This window comes from Squalius cephalus, assembly GCF_949319135.1.
Source record: "Squalius cephalus genome assembly, chromosome: 12".
In the NCBI taxonomy this organism is placed as follows: Eukaryota; Metazoa; Chordata; class Actinopteri; order Cypriniformes; family Leuciscidae; genus Squalius; species Squalius cephalus.
In genome coordinates, this window is record NC_137133.1 from 5,296,098 (window position 1) to 5,316,322 (window position 20,225).

Consider the following 20,225-nt stretch of genomic DNA (forward strand, 5'->3'; position numbering starts at 1 on the left):
AGTGGGAATGGGGAATCAAAGTAGGCTTGACTTGATTAGCATAATTGGATAGTAGCCTATAGTAAACAACTGTAAATTTGTAGGCTATTAATTTACACAGTTTATGGATACAAACGTTCATTTGTATCAGATTCACAAATATGTGTATTATATCAGAACCTGATAAACAAATTCCACTGAGTTACAGATGTTGAAACAAACTGAAAACAAACACCCAGTTACCTCTGCTAACCAGAACTGCTGTTTCACTGTATTATTCCTTTGTGGTGGAAACATTTTGACTGGTCCTTCACCTTCTTCTTGAGTAATGGGGCGAACTGTGAACGACTGACCTATAAAGTCTTCGTTTCGTATCGTTAACCGCTTTCTCAAAATTGCGCGCATGCGCGATCATTTTGTTTAAAATTTGTGGAGAATGCATATATATTTTTTAATATCTATAGGCTACTTTTAGAACTGAATTTAAAGAGCTCTAAAATTTAAAGGTCTTTTAATTGATATTCAGTTAAAAAATAATGAATATATTAAAATACAATATAGCTAAAACTTAATATTGCATTAGTACCACGTGCACAGAATGAGGCTTGGTAAACACGTTATAAAATAAACGAGTATTACAACAGAGGCAGGCAATTGTTTCCAAAGACTTTGCATAGCTTGTCCTGGAAATATTTTGGCATCCCCAAGTCCCGTTCGTCCCCGGAAGAGGGAGACAACGTCTGGGAAGGAGCGCATAGGCTGAGGGTGAGAACGGGAATCGAAGCATCCGAGCATCCCATAGCCTTTCTTCCCTCAGTGTAGCGGATCGCCTTAATACTGAAGCACTGTCTGCAATGTCTCCTGCACGGGCACGAGCTCTTCTCGGTCTCCTGATCACACTCTGCACCCAGAGCCCACTACTGTCGGGTAGGTCAATCGGCTTCTTTCTATTTAAATATTAATTCACAAAATCAAGCTTTGTGTATTATTAGAATTGTTTAGAATTATTTAAAAAGTATAATTCGTTAGGTATATTTTTGTCTGTTATAATTCCCAGGGCTTTCTTTTATGCTGCTGTCATCTTGTAATGTAAAGATTATTATGTCACAGTTGATCATATTGTGTGTGGAAACCATGTGCCAAACCTTTAATAAACATTGCAAGTATTAAAAGCTTAATGCACGAGGGGGTGAGACTTGAGGCACAGGCAGGTGCACAAACTTCCAAATGTGTCCTTGCTTTACTTTTAGTTTTTATGGAACAGTAATTTTTGTAGCAATATGAATCAGTTTTTAAAAAAGTCATCATACAGGCATGACATGATATATGTCTGTTCAACTTTAAAACGATTATTATTCCTTGTTAACAATCGAGGAGGGGAAAAATACATTCTTTAACAAATTTTTTAACAGTGTGTGGTATATGTAAGGGATAATGTATAGCGATGTGGTTGTTTTATTTATATATATATATATATATATATATATATATATATATATTTATTACATGGCTTGGTTGAATTCCAATGTAGAATGCGGTCTGTTATTTGGCCTCGCTATACATTATCCCTTATATATATATATATATATGTAATTGAGACTAAAACTTAGGCCTACTGTTCAACTTCTACCTCGACTGATGGTGATGTCATCCTTGTAGTTAACTACTGTAGTTAATTGATTGCACTGAAGGCATTATAACTCACCCCGTGGTACTCACCCCTGGTCTCCCCTGATCAAAATAAGTTGTTCACATGACGTACACATGTAATCAAAATATGAACAAATTTGGATTCCCGATTTGTTCTTCACTTCAAATGTAGATAGATAGATAGATAGATAGATAGATAGATAGATAGATAGATAGATAGATAGATAGATAGATAGATAGATATGGACTGTAAGTGCAGCTCTCAGCAAGTGTTTTATCAAATTAAAGCCAGGACAGGAAGTAACAGTTAACCTCTTTAAAGGTCATCAGGGAGTGTAAAAGCACAGATGTTTTAGACATTCTTTTGCTTCCAGCTCTTCAAATCAGTTTCAGCCACGTTTTCTCTCTCTGCCTCTCTTTGACTTTCTTTCACTCTCCCTGTCCCTCCGAATTCTGAGGAGAATGCAGAGGAATCTTGGATGAGAAAAGTGGTAGCCAAGTCCTACTGAGCTGTGTTAGCTGCCACGTTACAACGGGCCTTTTTCTTTCTCACTTGCTCTTTCTCAGTGTTTTGGAAATGTTCTTTATATGAGGTCACCCAGTGCAGCCTGTGACTGCCATCAGCAGCTGCATATTATCCAGTCTTCCTCTCTTTTCTTCTCCTCTCCATCTTTAACAAAACAAAACACATCCAAAACAACTAAATCTTAAAGCCACCAGCTGCTTCGATATAGTGTAGACTGTAAAGCTTTACTGATTTCAAGTAAAAAACACACAAAAAAACATCCTAGATCTCTTAATGGTGCCCAACTGTAGCTTCAAAACCATTCCAGACATCTGCTTGACAGATAAAAGATATATTGGAAAGAATGAGGCTCAGGATTTTCTTCCACAACCCTGCACTTTAACATCACGTCTGTTGTTATTCCGGTAAGAATGAGCTTGTGTTGTCAGGTAAGAGCTCTGCCAGACAGTGAGAGGAAGAGAAAAATCATGCCCTGACCAGCTACTGGAATTAAATCTTGCTCAGATTTTCACCAAGGAATTTGCGGAAAGTCTCTGATTGACGTGAGCAAGGCTGGAAGGGTTAGAAACTCAATCTGTTGTTAAGTGAGTGTGCAGCGATACAAGAAGCCAGAATGTAGTTGGCATGATGCCCACGCTCAACCTTTCACTTGGGTGTTTGAGGATTGTCTATCATCAGGTGACCCCCATCCATCCCCCCATCCCCCCGTATGGGTATATAAAAGCTCAGGCTGAAAAGTGTATGTAAAAGCGCTACACTCTCAATGCCTCTTGCATTTGTTTGAATGTCATCCAGACACCTAAATGAAAATAATAAGCGAGTGAATGTTTGTTAGAGTTTGTTTATGCCTTTCATTGAGAAAATGATGCCAGAAAAGCAGGTGCTTGCCCTGCAGGGCTTTCCGTGAGTGCTTATAAAAGCAATCCGACAAAACTGACAGGACCACAGGGCATTTACTTTCAGCCTCTTAATAAACACCATAAAGGAATGAACAATATAAATGGCTCGGAGCCAGTGTAAAAGAGTTTCAGGAAAGATTTGGGCTAGTTCTTGCGTTCGAACAATCTTACATTTGTTGACTATACATGTGATTTTAAGCCTTGCTAATCTAAACATTTGGTTTTCTGTGATTTGTTGAACATTGTTTTACGAATTCTGCTGATTGGCTCACATTAAAATTGTTTTGTCAAAATTGCGAAAGTCTTTGAATTGGTTAAAAATTGCAAACATTTTATTTTATAGCTGTCACGAAGTTAGATTAAAACATTTCCAGCTATAATTGAACATTTAAAGCATTTTTTTTTTTTTTTTTTGCTTGTTGTTGTGTCATGTTTTTTTTTCTTTTGGTGGGCCAAAAAATTAGCAGGGCAATATGCAAATCTAAACTAGAAAACAATCCTCATTGCTGGGAAGATTCTTATGTGACCTTCAGCAGATAAAATGTAGTCTTCCCTTTTACCAGGGGTTTCAGTGTGAAAAGAGAACCACTGATCTAGGTGATGTCCACTCCATAACATGAGCCATGGTTAGTTTCCTCCAGTATAAAATGTTTATTTTTGGAGAAAGATCTAATTCTTATGTTTTACAAGTCTTGATTTAATCAAAATGTGAACCCTCCCTAAATCATAAATTTTAATATGGGCCAAGTCACAGACTGAGGTTTGATGTTTCTGTGGCCTGTGTGTGGTGGGTGGGGGTGTGTGTGTGTGTGTGTGTGTGTGTGTGTGTGTGTGTGTGTGTGTGTGTGTGTGTGTGTGTGTGTGTGTGTGTGTGTGTGTGTGTGTGTGTGTGTGTGTGTGTGTGTGTGTGTGTGTGTGTGTGTGTGTGTGTGTGTGTGTGTGTGTGTGTGTGTTGCAGTAATTGCATTGACATGTGTGATGTGGTTCCAGATTATGTGGAGGGATGTTCCGTTGCCAATATTACATTATAAAGCAGTGACCAAGAGGCATATGTCCGTGTGAACACTTAAAGAAATGATAGAGATTGATCTCTCTCACCAGGATTGATGCCAAAGTCATGCTGTTGTACAGTAAACAGGCACAGCGATGAGAGATTTGCTCACTCTAACTCTGAGCAGGGTTAGAAAAACAGACTGAGCACACTTTAGTACTTCAGATGGAGTTTCGAGTTTGATTAACTAAAGGCTGTATCCCTCGTTGCTCTACTTCAAGTAGTCGATTAATTTAAAAAGTCCACACAAAAAGATCTACATTACGCATGACTCTCACAAGCTAATTGTCATGCTGAGTTTATACAATTTAGTTTAGGTTTTCCTATACACTCGATTGCAGCGATGCCATTGAAGAACCATTTTGGGTTAAAGATTTTTTTTTTTCTTAGTATGAAGAACATTTGAATAATCTGAAGAACCTTTTTCCACTATAAAGAACCTTTTGTGTAATGGAAAGGTTCCATGGAACTGTAGACTTTTATTTTAAAGATTGTACGGCTCTCTGCAATAATTAATTCTGATTGGTCAATCACATGCTTTCATTGGTCAAATATTTCTGCATAATAACAACTAAACTGGATAACTGACCATTGTTCCAGAGCAATTTCCTGCATAGCTGTGGAATAATGTGTAGTCTGTCAGGCATAACTGCAAAATAAACCACTTTAAGGTGATTCAAGACCTCTCTGCATCCTTTTGGGGTTTATTTTGTGACAATGACCCCCTTACTTAGTCTAATAGTAGCTTATAAGATATTGGATTGTCGTTTATTGTTATTTCTTGCAACTGCAATCTTACAGAAACAAACTCACCAGACTGTCATTGCAATGTTATTGACAGACAACTGTACACTTTCCTTCTCTCTTTCTCAGGTTCTAAGCCACTGCCGCCACGTAATGTGAAGCTGACCTCGGTGGATAAGGGGTTAAAGGTCACATGGGATTCACCCAGCGAGCTGGACGGACAGCCTGTAGATAGCTACAGCATTGGCTATGGGAAGTCAATGAAGTCACTACGCTTCGTCACTGTGGACAAGGACAGACGGTCAGAGTTACTAGAGGACGTAGGTGAGAGCGTATATCAATCATTCTTTAAATGAAAAGCTAGAGACTCACATTGAGTACTTCAGCACTATGTCAGGCTCTCATGTGCATGTTGTGTTGTTTTAGAGCCTGGAGTCCTGCATTTTCTCAAGATGAGTGCAGAGAATAAGGATGGGATGAGTAAACCTGTCTACAGGGCAGAGACTCCAGGAGGTGTGTGTTTGCCTGTGTGTAGAGAGAGATCTGCATGTTTCTCTATGACTCTCTATTCTCTTCACTGTTGTAATTTGGTGCATGGATATATAAAGTACAGTAAGCACATAAAACACATATGCATGTTAGAATTATCCTTTAAAGGGATACTCCACTTTTTTTTGGAAATAGGCTCATTTTACAACTCCTCCAGAGTTAAACAGTTGAGTTTTACCGTTTTCGAATCCATTCAGCCGATCTCCGGGTCTGGCGGTACCACTTTTAGCATAGCTTAGCATAGATCATTGAATCGGACAAGACCATTAGCATCTCTCTCAAAAAAATGACCAAACTACTGTACAGAAGAGTCAAGTTTTAAATAGGAAAAATATCTAAACTCTTTGGTCATTTTTTTAAAAGAGATGCTAATGGTCTTGTCCGATTCAATGATCTATGCTAAGCTATGCTAAAAGTGGTACCGCCAGACCCGGAGATCGGCTGAATGGATTCGAAAACGGTAAAACTCAACTGTTTAACTCTGGAGGAGTTGTAAAATGAGCCTATTTCCAAAAAAAGTGGAGTATCCCTTTAAAATATCATATAACAGGAATTCCTCAGTGTTGTCAATATACAGTGGCCTCTAAATATATGGATTTCATTGCATTGGAATATTAAATATCAAACTGTTCTCAATTTTCTGAACCACATTTTAACCATATTAACTATAGAGATCTATACACACATTGGTTATTGAAACATGTCTCAAATGCTCCCAAAGGCTCAATTTATTTAAACAGAAATATAGTAATATTGCGAAATATTACAATTAGTTAGTATTCAGTGTCACACGATCCTTCTGAAATCATTCTAATATGCTGATTTGCTGCTCAATAAACATTTCTTATTATTATCAATGTTGAAAACCGTACTGCTAATTTTTTTGTGGGAACTGTGATACATTTTCTTCTGGATTCTTTGATGTGTAGAAAGTTCCAAAGAACAGCATTTATTTGAAAAAGAAATCTTTTGTAACATTATAAATATGTCTTTTACTGTCCTTTTTGTTTCTCAATTTAATGCACCCTTGCTGTGTAAAAGTATTCATTTCTTTAAAAAAATATATTACTGACCCAACAGTAAGAACAGGAGTTTGAACCATAGTGTATATAAATTAATTGTACATTTCAACATTATAAAACAGAGGAAATATACTGTAGCACAACAATCCTTGAATCTTTCATTAATTTTTAAGTGTAGCTGAAGTGTACACATCATTTTAGTGGTCACTGTACATGGATGTCATTAAATGTCTAAATATACAGTTTTATTTGCCTCATTAATTTAGACTTGTTAGACTCTAACACACATTATTATAAGGCTTTTACAAGGGAAGTATTTATAACTTTAAAGCTCTCTATACTTCTTGTTCTTTTCACAATATTAAACCAGACTGGATGACTAAAACACACTCATGTGTAGACAGCAGGGTGTAAGGATATATAGTTTTTTTCTGTTTTCCAAATAGCTCCATTCACTGTTGGCATCTGGTGAGACTGAAATCCCCAAAGATAGAACATTTATGTGGCCAGTCCTTGTTTTTGTATCCAACCCAGAGCTCGAGTCAAGAGCCTTAAGCCTTGTGTTGTGGTAGCCAGTCACTCGTCCAACGCACGCCACATACGTTTTTTCACATACATTTTTTTCAGTATGTCCATGTCCGTCTCCAACAAACAGGATCTGAGCATATTGCTCATATCCCACAGCACTTTCCCCAAAACATCTGTCATAATAGAAAAGCACATTAATAATCCTTGCAAACAGATCATAAATGTTCTTGGCTGAGGATGTTTTTAGAAGTAGTAAACATATCTTGTTACAGCTCCTTGTTTTAAGGATAGCTGGCTGTTTTGATTGCGGTATATGCTACATTTTTGACACATTTATGTGTAATATTTTTTTTTTATTATGTTTTGTCTGACAATTCAATCCAAAAAGTGCCTATAAAAAGAGGAAATTGCTGTAAATTGCTGTAGATATGGTCACATGTGTTTTTCTTCTGTGTGACATCTGGGGGATTAATGATAAGGCAATGACATTTTTCTAAAAAAAATCAATAAAAAAAAAATCAAGTGAATTTAGCCATCACAATGTTAAGTATGAAAACCTTTTTATTTCTAAAGATTACATTTAAAATGATAATTAATTATTTTAAAGGTTAACTGTATTTAAGTGTTATTTGGCTGCAAAGTTGACTTTAATTGTAAAAATATGGGAAATAATCTTGCTCAATTAAATATTCAATATCAGTCGATAAGGATAAATTTAAATGACTCAAATATCGGCCAATAACAAATATGGTAACGATTTAGTGTGCATCCATATGTGTAACCACACTGCTCTTTTCTCCTGCAGGGAGAGAGTGGGTGAAACTGGATGGCTTTGCTGTCGAGCCTTTCAACAGATCCACTCCAGGTAGGTTCAATACTTTTCCAGCCTATAAACATAAAATAAGTTATGGATTTTAAGTCACATCCAACCTTCTTGGAATGCATAAAACTACTTCAACTTCAAAAATACAGTTGTGTCTATACATTAATGGTAAATGACAGATTTCAGACATGCAGGCTTATGGAGAACATCTATGTTGTTTTTCCCTTGAGAAGAATTAAAGTTTGGACGTGTGTTTGGATGCCAGAGAGAAAGACCTCTGATACCCCAAGTTCCTGGAAAGACAGTGGCAGTTTTTCAGTTGTAAATTTGTTAAATCAAAGCTTTTATTTCTCTTTTTTATGAATCCACTGAGCCCACTTAAAGCCAAACTCTGTACATGCGAGCCCTCCGAAGGGAAGAAAGAATTCCAGATTTAAACCAAGTGTTTTAGTTTCCTACAGTCTCAAGAGTAAAAGAGATAAAAACATAAAATGGAGAATCCCACGGATAAAATTACATGTGATCAATGTCCAACCTACCTCTGTAAATACAGTACTACATAGACTACATAGATTTCATTACAGATTTGGGAACAGACAATATTGATTGTGGTCACTTATTTACATCTACAGAAATGCCATTTCATTATTATTTTATTCCCTTGGCCTTTTCATAATGTTGTCCTGTCCATGTTTGTTCTTTGCTATTGCTATTGTAATGATGTTACCATAGTGTTGCTCTAATTTTTCTCTGGCTTTGCCGCTGGGTTAACAAAAGACATATGCTTCTTGTCATTCTACTTTGTAACTGTGAATTGGCAAGAATCTGTCAGGAAAAGCTCAATTTTGTTTCACAGCCACCATTGTTGTGCTATCATCTCTTTGTCATCACTTTGGCAGTAGAAATAAGTGGGACCAACTATTGTGAGCAGGTCCACATGTTGCCCAGCTGAGTCCACACATGGACATGGTAACTCTGGTCTGGCCCCTGGAACCTGGAGCTTGTTATCGCATCCAAAACATCCCACGGAGAGAATTCATGGAGATAATTCATTCAATCAGCGAACAAATCAGACCTAAGGGGTGGGAAAAGAGAATGATGTGGCATCATGGATCCAGGACATGGACTTGGAAGATTGACACTATAAAAACAATGAGCGAGGGAAAGAGTTAGAGAAGGGTGAGCTACTACGTCTCACCCCTGTTTTAAGGCCAGTGATATGTGAGCCTGCCTCAGCTGTGTTGGCTGGACTCTCTGAATGTGAAGTGGGAATAAGTGTCTGTTTGTGTGTACAAAGGAAATTGAGTTGCTGTCACTATCATCTCAGTTCATTTCGAGACCTGACATTTCTTATTAACCTAAGTGTTAATAATGCTGGTAGAGCTTGATTATTAGGTGAGTGATGTCTGAGCAATCATAAGTTAGTCCTTAATCGTTGCGTTTAGCCAAAGGCTGAGCTATAAAGGATATGAAGCTCCTTTTTTCCCCCTTTTTATCGCATTCTTCAATACTCAGAATGACCTGAAGTTGGGTGCTTTCGAAACTCTGCTTCATGAAACTTTGAAACATTTACTAATCTTTAGTTTCAAACCAGTGGTTTGGAGCTTTTATGAAACTAGCCAAGTTCTCCAAGTGTGTCTGACTGCGTCTCGCAGTAGCCTACTACAAAAAAAAACTACCTGGCTGCCAACCATAAAATCTACTTAGAATTAAAATACTTTAAAAACTGAGGAAAACAAACAGGAGTTAAGGCATCTGGTGATATGTAATACGATCTGTATGCCATATCACTAGGTGGCGATAGTGAAGCTTAAAAGCGAGGGAAGTGAAGTAGAAGAAGAGCAGTACTAGTGAAGCGATTCCAGACATCCCTAATGGCTGTTCATTGCATACTTAGGCTGCGTTCCAGTCCAAAATTGTCATGCCCTTCACTCGCTAACTTCCCCCCTCTCGTTCACTCGGGTATACATCATTGCTTGCGTTGCACGAGTGCCCACTACTGGCGGAAACTGCAATGGGCTGAATTGGAACGTCCTAAGCCCTTGATCACTTGGAATCAGCTATGGAGTTGTTGGTGTTTTTTTTTTATTCCCTTTAAGAATTTGTTTAATGCAGCATCCAAATGTATAGGTGTGTTTGGGTTGTTTTAAATTAAATTTTATTAAAAATTTAATTATAATTAATATATCATAGAGTTGTTTGTTGTGGTGGTGATTAGACGAGATCTGTGGTGTCATCACAATCGTACCGCATAGTGGGACATATAGGTGCCTGAAGTGTACATATGAAGTAGACTCTCGTCCACTTCACGAAGTGGAACGCACTTCAAAATGGCGGCAGAAAATGGCGGCAGGGATTCCCCTGAGGGGAAGTGCTTAGGGAAGTTTGCAAGTGCGTGTCTAAAAGTGGACTGGAATGCAGCCATATTATGCTATGCATAGCCTACATACGGCCATTTCAATGGGCCGCTATGTGCAAGACGTCCGCCATATTGGAGTGGTCCGTGAACATTCGAGAGCGAGTTAGCGAGTTATATAGAATTTCTATATACGAAATTGACTTAAGTAGATTATTTTGCTAAACTAACACAATACAACAAGACGAAGGCGTCAGCTGACATTAAAAAGTTACCATAGTAAAAGTAAAAAAAAATTAAATGACCATAGTAAAAACATGTAATATTGAGTTAATACACATAAAAACGCAAACCAACACATTCTCACCTGTAAAAGGTTATCCCATTTCTTTGGGTATTTAAATCTTGGCGGTTTCACAACCAGAAGCTGCGACACGCAAATCTTTGCAAGATGGCGGGCATGCCTAGTATGGATTAATAATATTTTTAATTTGCTAGGCGTTTTATTGCTAGGCATATATTATTTTACATTCCCTGGGACAATTTTTCTTAGAAAGCTTGAAGCTAAATTGAAGCACTAAAATAATTTTAAGCTATTTTTTATCAAATAGCTGAGAAATATAATTGATACCTTAATTTCACCCCATTTTCTTGATTACTGAACTTTTTAATGCTACACTGGTTGAACTGTCACAATCAAACTTTAAATTACACACAGACTCTAATGAGGAAATGTGACTACAACCGATCATCTGAGAATGATTAAAGAAGTGAAACATTACAGACTGATGGAGAAAGAGGGGCTGTTTTTCATTACCCTCTCAGGGATGTACTGCACACCAGAGGGAGAGACCGAGAGATGCGCGTGAAACAGTGTGTTGAAGGAAAGAGAGGAGGAAGACTGTCTGACTGTCTCATTCGCCTGCCAAGTCCTGTCAGATGGGGGATTACAGTAAAGCAATAAGAGAGGAAGTGAGATTGCACATGACTGTAAACTGTGTGGCCCTGTAACTTTACTCACTTTAGCAAATCTCAACGTCTCCACAAGTATTTCCCAATGTTGTTTGTTTTATGAAAGATTGCAAACATGAGTCGTCCTCTGTGAAGTACAGCGGGATTTAAAAGTGTGAGACCGCTTGTGAAATATTTTCTTTCTAATTTAATACAGCTTTACAAATTATATTATGTGTGCTTCAGTGTAGGCAAGGAAATTTGACCTTTTTAAACAAAGGTGTTAACATCATTTTATATCATAACATTTCTTTGTTTTACATTTTTCAAAATCCTAAAACTGTGTTTATTTCCATGTTTAAATTAGATTTTGAATCTAGACTTTACAGACCCCACTATGTTTGATAATGTAACATAGTACAGTATTATCACAATGAAGTCATTTCTATTAAAGTCAAGTCAATTCAGGGCAGATCAATTTCTAAAGCACATTTAAAAGAACAGAGGTTGGCCACAAGTGCAATACAGCATAAAATCACGATAAGAAAATAAGGACAAATATTATAGTCAATATTTTCTTTGAGTTTATTTCTTTGAAGACAGAATCTCAGTGATTTTTAAACTCCAATGCCAATATTATTTGTTCTTTCATTAGACAGGATGGTGTCTATAACTTCATCACAGATTAACCCACGGCCCCCAACTCAGAGGACGGCACTAGGACAGCAGAGGGCCCCTCAGTCATCCTCAGGACCAGAGCCCCCTCATCAAGGAGGACACCTCCCTCTCCGAGCCCAAAACAAACACAGAGTGGACCTCAGCCAGCACCAAGCAGACCAGCGCAATGGTAACAAGCCCAAACTGGGTAAGGATGTTTGAAGGTGGCTAATAGGAATTTCAAGCGGTTAAATTGTGTTTTAGATATGCATACTGTATGCCTTTAGATCTAAGCTCAGATTGCATGTCTTCAGTATATCTCATTGCAGGTAATGTGTAATGATACGTGGCCGTATCTGGTATCCCCCTTCTGTTCGTAGCATCTGAGTCCGTCTATGTGGTATCACTGCAGGCACCCAGAGCCCAGGGGAGAAGTGCACCCATCAACACGGCAACCTTGAGTAAAAAAGTGACCACAGGTAATCACACATCATAGTGGTGCTAACCAGCAATCCATATTCAATATTTTAGCTCACGCAAACCTAATATTCATTCTTTGTTATACCCTTTTTTTATGCCTGTATGTTAGAGCCAGAGGTTGTGGATGAAGTAGAGGACATCACAGTTAGAGTATTGTCTCCTCAGTCTGTCCTTATCACATGGGTTGATCCACTTGTTGAGAAGAAGAAGGAAATACCAGGGGGGTCCAGGTAAAAATGTATTATTTAATTTTTTTTAATGGTGTCCCAAGTGGTATGTGGGCTGCACTGCATACACTACCGTAAATAAGGAAATAAGTCTCTTATGCTCACCAAGGCTTCTTTGTGAAATAGTATTGAATGTTTTCTACTTAATGTTTTAAAATATAATTTACACCTGTGATGGCAAAGCTGAATTTTTAGCAGCCATTACCCCAGTCTTCAGTGTCACATAATCCTTCAAAAATCCTTCTAATATGCTGATTTGGTGCTGATTTGGTGCTACTTACAACTTTGTGGAAACTTGTTTTTTTTCAGAATCCTTTGATAAATAGAAAATTCAAAAGAACAGCATTTTTTGGAACCTTTGGACTATTTTGTGTGTATACAGTATATGAAGGATATGAAGGCTATATTTCATCTATAGAACTAATATGTGTGCAGGTATTACACAGTGAAATACAGAGAAAAGGGGGAATCTGCGCGATGGGAATACAAGGACACCACTCAGAGACGTCTCATGATTGAAACGCTTTCTGCGGACAGCATGTACGAGTTCTCTATTTGTATCTCACAAGGAGATCAGAAGGGGAAATGGAGTGCATCTGTGTTCCAGAGAACCCCTGAATCAGGTTTGTTTATGCTTTCTGATCTTTAACACAGATTTTGCTTAGTTTGCATTGTTGAGCAGCTGAATTCTGATAGTATTTATTATTATAGATATAATTATCTGCAAACTAAACAGATTGAAAAAAATCTTTAAAGTGTTCTGGAGATTAAAGTATTCTATTCAAAAATTATTTGTATTGTATTGTATTGTATTGTATTGTATTGTATTGTATACCCCTACAAATGCACACACAAAACCCAAGACAATCTTGCATGACAAGCATGATCTAACCGCCCAGTTCATTGTAATGTCACTGTTTACTGCCTGTTTGGTATTTTTGTTTGGAGTGATGAGAATAACCTCATTCCTCTGGAAAACGTAAAGCTGTCTTTTGTTTCCATCTGAAAAATAGCTTATAGCCATAGCTTTCCTGTAGCTTAAACAGTAGAGCGTTGGCGCTTACAATGCCAAGGTCATGGATTCAATTCCCAGGGAAAGCAAGAACTGTAAATGAAATGCAATGCAAGTCGCTTTGGATAAAAGCGTCTGCCAAATGCATAAATGTAAATGTAAAAAAATAAAAAAATAAAAAATAAAGTTAGGTTAAAGAGAATGCGCAGTGCTCTATGATTGTATATTAATTTGATTGCCATTTCTGTTTTATTTTCTCCCACCCATAGCTCCCTCTGGCCCTCCTGAAAATTTTCAAGTAAAACCTCTTAGAGGAAAAGGTACTGCTGTCACAGCAACCTGGGATCCACCTGAGCAAACCAATGGGCGAATAAGAGGTAAGACCACAGGGTAGGCTATCAATTCAACAAGTTCCATATAGACCATAAGAACCATATATTTTTTATTTGTTTATTGTGTGCACCAGGCATTACTCATTTAATACAGTTGTATCTGCATATTTAGCTGGGATAGGAGAAAGTATTTTAACATTGATCATATTTTATACAGATATCTGTCAGCTCTTTCTATTAGTTTTGGAATATGCCCCAAATAAAGAACAGAAAATGACTTTGGCATTTGGAGAGTAAAACATTACTAATAGTTGACCATATGTCTTCCCTGAAACCACTTTGGGCATTGCCAAAATATATGGGAATGATAAGCCTCTTCAGCATCACAATTTCTCCAGCAGGCGTGCAGAGCACCAGTCTCAAAAGCAAAACCAATACAAATGTACATGTGGAAAACACAAATGTTCTCTGTTCATGCTGAAGGAACTTTCCTCTTTACTGTGTTATCCTTGGCCTAGATTTATTGATTCAATCTTGGGTATTCCCAGTGTTCATTGGAAAATATTCAGCTATGGTATCCAAATTAAATTGACCGTACTGACTGATTTGACATCTACTTCCAGAGTACATCCTTTCCTATGCTCCTGCTATGAAACCGTTTGGCGCAAAGTCAGTTACATACCGTGGCACCACTACCTCTGCTACCATAGATGGACTTACGCCAGGTGACCGCTATATCTTCAAAATCCGTGGAGTCAATAGGAAGGGACAAGGACCACAGACTAAAGCCATTATTGTTTCAATGCCTGCATGTAAGTATTCCCAACAGATGTTTTCCCCAATAAACATTATTACACTAGCAGCTTTACAGAAACTCGGTTAAGACTGGTATCTCAATTTTGTCTCCAGCCAGCACTACTCACTTAAGGAACACGGATAGCCACAGGACGAGTCAAAGTACCTCCAAGACATCATCCAACAATGAATCAGACAATCAGGAGCCAGATGAGATGGAAGAGTCTGATACTCAGACCACAACTCCAACCACCAAAAGGCGGGGGCGCCCTCTTTCTCAGACAAGGTCCTATCACAGCATCTTATCCTCTGTAAGGGGTTCTGTCAGAAGCGGAGGTTCTAGCTCAAGGTCAAACTCACATTCATCTTCATCTCATACCAAAGATAGAGAAGGAAATATAGATGAGGAAGAGAAGCCAACAGACAGTCCAACAAAAGAAGAGATCAGAGAAAATGAGGCGGGGGAGACAAAACCAGAGAGCAGTAACAATGTGTCACCACAAACAGAGGAACATTCAAAATACTCATCTGACACTAAAGAATCAAAACCCAATAAGTCAGACTCTGTTCATAAAACATCTGAAGACAAACGTCCTTCTTGGACCCCTCGCACATCATCAATTGTTGATATAAGCAGATTAAGAAGGCCTTATTCTCGCACACATGGTTCTCGATCAAGGATGCGGAGTGAAGATTCTTCGAGCTCGTCGCAAAACCAAGAATCTGCAGCTACAAGAAAGGACCTGACAGCAGTCTCCTATCCTGAAGGAAAGAACTCGTACAACCAGATAAGTGTCACTGATAGGACGCCTTCGGTGATCTCACCACAGGAAACCAGGCCTGAACCACCGAAAGAATCAGAATCATCCTTATCCATCTCTTCTTCTCCAACTTCCTCCACAGCATCATCAGAATCATCCTCTTCTTCCACTTCATCTTCTTCAGTATCTTCTCCATCATCATCCTTACCATCATCATCATCATCATCATCTTCAGGTACAAGAAGGATTTCCTCCACAGGTCGAGTCACAAGTTCAGGATCTGGTGCTATGTACCCTAATGGAAGAAGAGTTGGAATTTCAACTAGAGCTCAGAGACTCAAACCTGATTCATCATCATCTGCTTCTTCACAATCCACACTGCACACAGGAACCAGGACAAACAATCACGATACAACAAAGGAGCTTGATACCAACCAAAAGAACACGGAGCTAGACACAAAGGATGAACAACCAACTGCCATTGAAGAAACCAAAAAAAGCCTTGCTGATACAACTAAAGAGGAACAAAAGGAAAATGATGATAAAGAAGAAAAAAGTGATAATTATGGTTCTACTTCCCATTCTCCATCAAGGACTAACCCTTCTTCAACAGGACGAAGTTCACCCTTTTCATTACCAAACCGAAATTCTAGGAAAGTTATAGGGAGTCGCAGACAAGATGGCAGAATACCGTGGAGTAGGACTGCCTCATCTGTAGGTGCAGGAAGGCCAATTATTAAAGGATTTCCTTCTCGTTCTACTGCTGTGAGCTCTCAGGACACTAGTGATAAAACCAATGTTTCACCCACAACAATCCCTTCAAAGCATGAGATTAATCCCGTCTCAAATAAACCTAGTGTGCTAAATCGAGAAACAAATATTGCAATAAGTTCCAACAATCCCAGTAGTAATGAAGCTGTAAAAATTAGCAATGATCATGAAGATGATTATCTTTACGAGGGAAGCAAAGAGACCATGGAGAGCGAGACCAAAGATGCCGTCTCAACTGCAGCATCTAAAACGACAACAACAGTTGTGAGTGAACATCAGAGACATGTCCAGAACTTTGAGAATGAAAGTGTGGATAGGGAGCAAAGTAGTACCAATACCAGTTCAAAGTCACTTCCTACAGTTCCCCAAAGAGTCCCTATTTTGGCTTCTAATGGTCGGGTCCGTTCACCTGTGGTAGCAAGTCGTCTGAAAGGATCACGGCTTCCTAGTAGGTTGTACCCAGTACAACACAGAAGATTTGGCTCTGCTTCCACACTGGATACATCATCCTCCTCTTCAGCATCATCACCTGCCTCCTCTCAAAACAGTCCAGCAGAGTCACCACTTATCTCAGATCGTGACACAGCTGTCCGGAGAAATACTAATGTTAAGCTCACCCCAGGTTCAGTTTCTCGCTCTTCTCATGGGCTGTCTGCTGGTGAAAGCTCTAGTGGGAATATATCTCCTGAGTCTCGGAATCCAGTGATGGGATCGAGGCTGCGGTCAGTTTCTAAGGAAAACACTCCAGTCAATGGCTACAAGCCAAGTTATGGAAAAGGTAAACATTATGTTGTCTGCAAGGATGCACATGCTGTTTGTACAACAATTCCAGTGTGTGCATAAGTACACTTTTACTCATTTCTACACATTTCCATGTTCAGGCAAAAATGGACGGCCGAATCTGACTGCTGCAAATGGCAGAGTATCCTCAACATCTGATGAAAATGTAAAACCAAGTGGAGTCCGACATATCACAGGTCCTGATGGAACGAAATGGGTGTGTTTACTTGCAGCGTTAATTATTGCTAAATTTGGCAGTCCTGAATAACTTAAAATCCATACAAATGTTGAATAAATTATATTAGTTTATTTACTTCTGGCAAATTTATTTTATGCACTTCTTTTCATATTCCAGTTTATAAACCATGAAAGATTTAGCATAAAGTGAGCCATGGCAAGATTGTAGCCCTGATAGTGACCCTAGAATGTAACTACCCATTTCCATGACTTCTGTTACGTCTGTTGTATGGATACACTAATCAATCAGAGAGTACTGCAGTCCAAACAAAATTATCTTTAACGTAAGCAAAGACAGTCATGTGAATAGACATGTCTCTCTAGGCATGGAAACTCCACAGACAGGGAACCTTAGGGACACTTATTCAAGCAAGACTGTTTGACTGTTGCCTCACTTTTTGTTAAAGAAAGATTTTTCTCCTTTATAAAGTTTCATTCACTCTTTTAGATAGTAGATCTGGATAAGGGTGTCCTAATGAATGAAAACGGAAAAGTCCTTCAAGATTCAAGGGGAAGACCCAGAAAAGTTATCCTTGGAGAGGATGGCAAGACTATTTTTGGTAAGTGGATTACCATTTTAAATTTAATGCAACTATAGAAATGAGCAGCATGTTTTAAACTGACTTTTATCTCTTTTTGCTATATTAGATGACCAGGGCAGCCCACTTGTAAACCAGGAAGGATTAGCATTATTTGGTCATGGAAGGGACAGTCGACCTGTGATTAATCCAAGTGACAAGTACCTTACTGTTGGAGGAAAACCCATTGTGGGCTTGGACCGCCCTAAACCCAGGACTACAACCACTACAACCACAACTACAACAACAACAACAACAACAACAGAACCTACAACAACACAAATGGTAACAGAAACATTGGAGCCGTCAACATTAGCTGCTGAGCCTACATGTCCACCTGGACTTTATTCCCGACAGGATAAGAATGGTTTCCCAATATTGGATGCTGATGGAATACTTAACTGCTACTCTGAAGGTGAGATGAACACTTTGCAGCCACACAAAACTCGTAGGGCCCTATCTTGCACCCTGCGCAATTGACTTTGTACACCGAAGCATGTATCATTCCTATTTTGCACCCGCCCACAGCGGACTTTTCCCTCCACAGACGCACATCGGTAAATTAGGGAATGAACTTGCGCTCCCGGAGGCGGTTCAGCGAAAAGAGGCGGCGTGTTCCGGTGCAAACGTTCCCTGATGCTGTTTTGCAGGTTTAGAAAACAATTCCGTTGGGTTGCGCATGTTATTCATATGCTATTTTAAGGGCGCATGCTTGGCCATAATGTAGCGTGTGCACAACACGCATACACTTTGATTCTCTCATCTACACAGAAGCAGCAGTTTTCATTTTTGCAAATCATACATTATTTACAAGGAAAAATATTAACACACGAGGGAAATCATTGTTGTGTCCATGAAGATGTGAAAAAATAGGCATAAATCTAGCTTACACATTTACCCAAATTATTACACGACTGTTTAACCGAAGCTAATTTGGGTGGGTTTCTCCATCCCCATACATACAATGTCACTTCTCTGTTTTACGGCCCTGACGAGAACGTCGGTCTCCTCGGCTGTGAACCGCTCTGTTATAACAGCAATCCGCCATGGAACAAGCGCGCCTGCTTTTAAAGGGAATGTGAGATGACGCTCTGATTGGTTTATTTCACATTACACCCAAACCATTTATCCCGCCGGTATAATAGCAACAGCGCCCAAGACCTGCCCACAAAGTTACTTGCGTTTCAGATCGTTAAAATAGGGCCCATAGTGTCCATCTCATAATGTTGTAATGTGCGTCAATGCAAAATATGCAAAAGATACTCTTAAGATGGGACAGAAAAGTGTTTGGCTCAGTTTGTGACTAAAGTTGGCTCTTATATATTGAGTCTTGTCACAGGCATGTAGTTAGTACCCACAAGACCTGATCCCCTGTAATTTAGAATCAGTATTCCAAGGATAATGTGAGTTAGGATGTACACAGTAAACCTCAAAGGATATCCTCCTGTTATGCCTGAATAACCTCTGCTATGCTTTGAATCTGCCTGTGATCAGAGTTTTTGGAGAAACTCCTTTGTAGAAAACTGTAATTTCAAAAGTTTATTTCCCCCTAAAAGTGTACATACTTGGTGTGTTTGTTTGAACCACTGGTATCAGTTTAGCGAGGGATTATCTGTTGATAATTGGCAGTGTAAACATTGTTTAATAATTTTTGTATTTCTAGTTGGTGATGCTATTGGCAGAATTTATACACTGTCCATTTAAGGAACTGGTATAGAGACAGCAGACTTTTGGTTTCGGGAGGAAAGTCGGGAGAGTATAACTGTTTATTGAAAAAAAAATTAAATAAATGTAGGATGGGGTCTTGGTTCTAATCATTGGTTGTTGGTTGGATTTTGAGATGTGGGCACTGCACTCAAAGTTGGTGAAGTTTGAAGAAATTGAGAAAATTTGAGAAGCCTGGCATTCTTCACAATAAGATCTGTAACATACATTTACAATATAGATGGAGTGAATTTCCAATCCATGCTGACATTGTGTTTAAAAAAAAAAATCTAAATCTGCATGGTATCTTATGATGTTGTTGATACTGATGAAGATGGTCTTGGCTGATTGTTTTGTTTACTGGCTGCCAAGCTTCAAGGAGTTTACTTTTGTTTTTCGTATAGCCATTTGTACTCCATTTAATTTCAGCTTTACAGATGCCATTTGTTTGCTATTGTTTACAAAGGTACATACATTCCCTCTTTTTAAGGGGTTCAAGCACATAGTTCTGAAACCCTATTGTAATTGTCCACATTCCGCCCTAAAAGTGATTAGGCAGACCAAACTGTAAGTCGTAGAGACTTGAAACTTTGAGGGATGGTAGTACCCACCCCGTCTACAACATAACAAAGGCTCGCCCCAATCAGCCTGACGATGGCGCTACAGCGATCAAAAGCACAAAACCACTCATAACTCCTAAACCATTAGTCTCATTTTCTGATATTTTGGATTTTTTGAAAAATCTCCTTTTGTGAACTAATCTTATGTTTTTAACCCGATCGGAACCAAACCAGTGCAGAAAGATTCTCTGGA

The 20,225-nt window shown here is 38.7% G+C and overlaps 1 protein-coding gene across 2 annotated transcripts in view; it reads left to right on the plus strand.

Moving 5' to 3' along the window:
- Positions 1-748: 748 nt before the first annotated feature.
- The window catches only part of fndc1 (fibronectin type III domain containing 1), a 36,011-nt gene continuing 16,534 nt past the window's right edge, over positions 749-20,225 (plus strand). The window contains exons 1-14 of one of the 2 annotated variants that reach the window (XM_079888913.1): positions 749-906; positions 4,979-5,173; positions 5,276-5,362; positions 7,754-7,813; positions 11,734-11,943; positions 12,116-12,214; positions 12,325-12,445; positions 12,878-13,065; positions 13,724-13,831; positions 14,410-14,598; positions 14,696-16,891; positions 16,995-17,110; positions 17,579-17,690; positions 17,779-18,123. In XM_079888913.1, coding sequence (XP_079745039.1) covers positions 834-906; positions 4,979-5,173; positions 5,276-5,362; positions 7,754-7,813; positions 11,734-11,943; positions 12,116-12,214; positions 12,325-12,445; positions 12,878-13,065; positions 13,724-13,831; positions 14,410-14,598; positions 14,696-16,891; positions 16,995-17,110; positions 17,579-17,690; positions 17,779-18,123 — 4,099 coding nt within the window. In that variant the 5' untranslated portion in view covers positions 749-833. The remainder of the gene's footprint in view (positions 907-4,978; positions 5,174-5,275; positions 5,363-7,753; positions 7,814-11,733; positions 11,944-12,115; positions 12,215-12,324; positions 12,446-12,877; positions 13,066-13,723; positions 13,832-14,409; positions 14,599-14,695; positions 16,892-16,994; positions 17,111-17,578; positions 17,691-17,778; positions 18,124-20,225) is intronic. The other variant, XM_079888914.1, reaches the window with a different exon arrangement.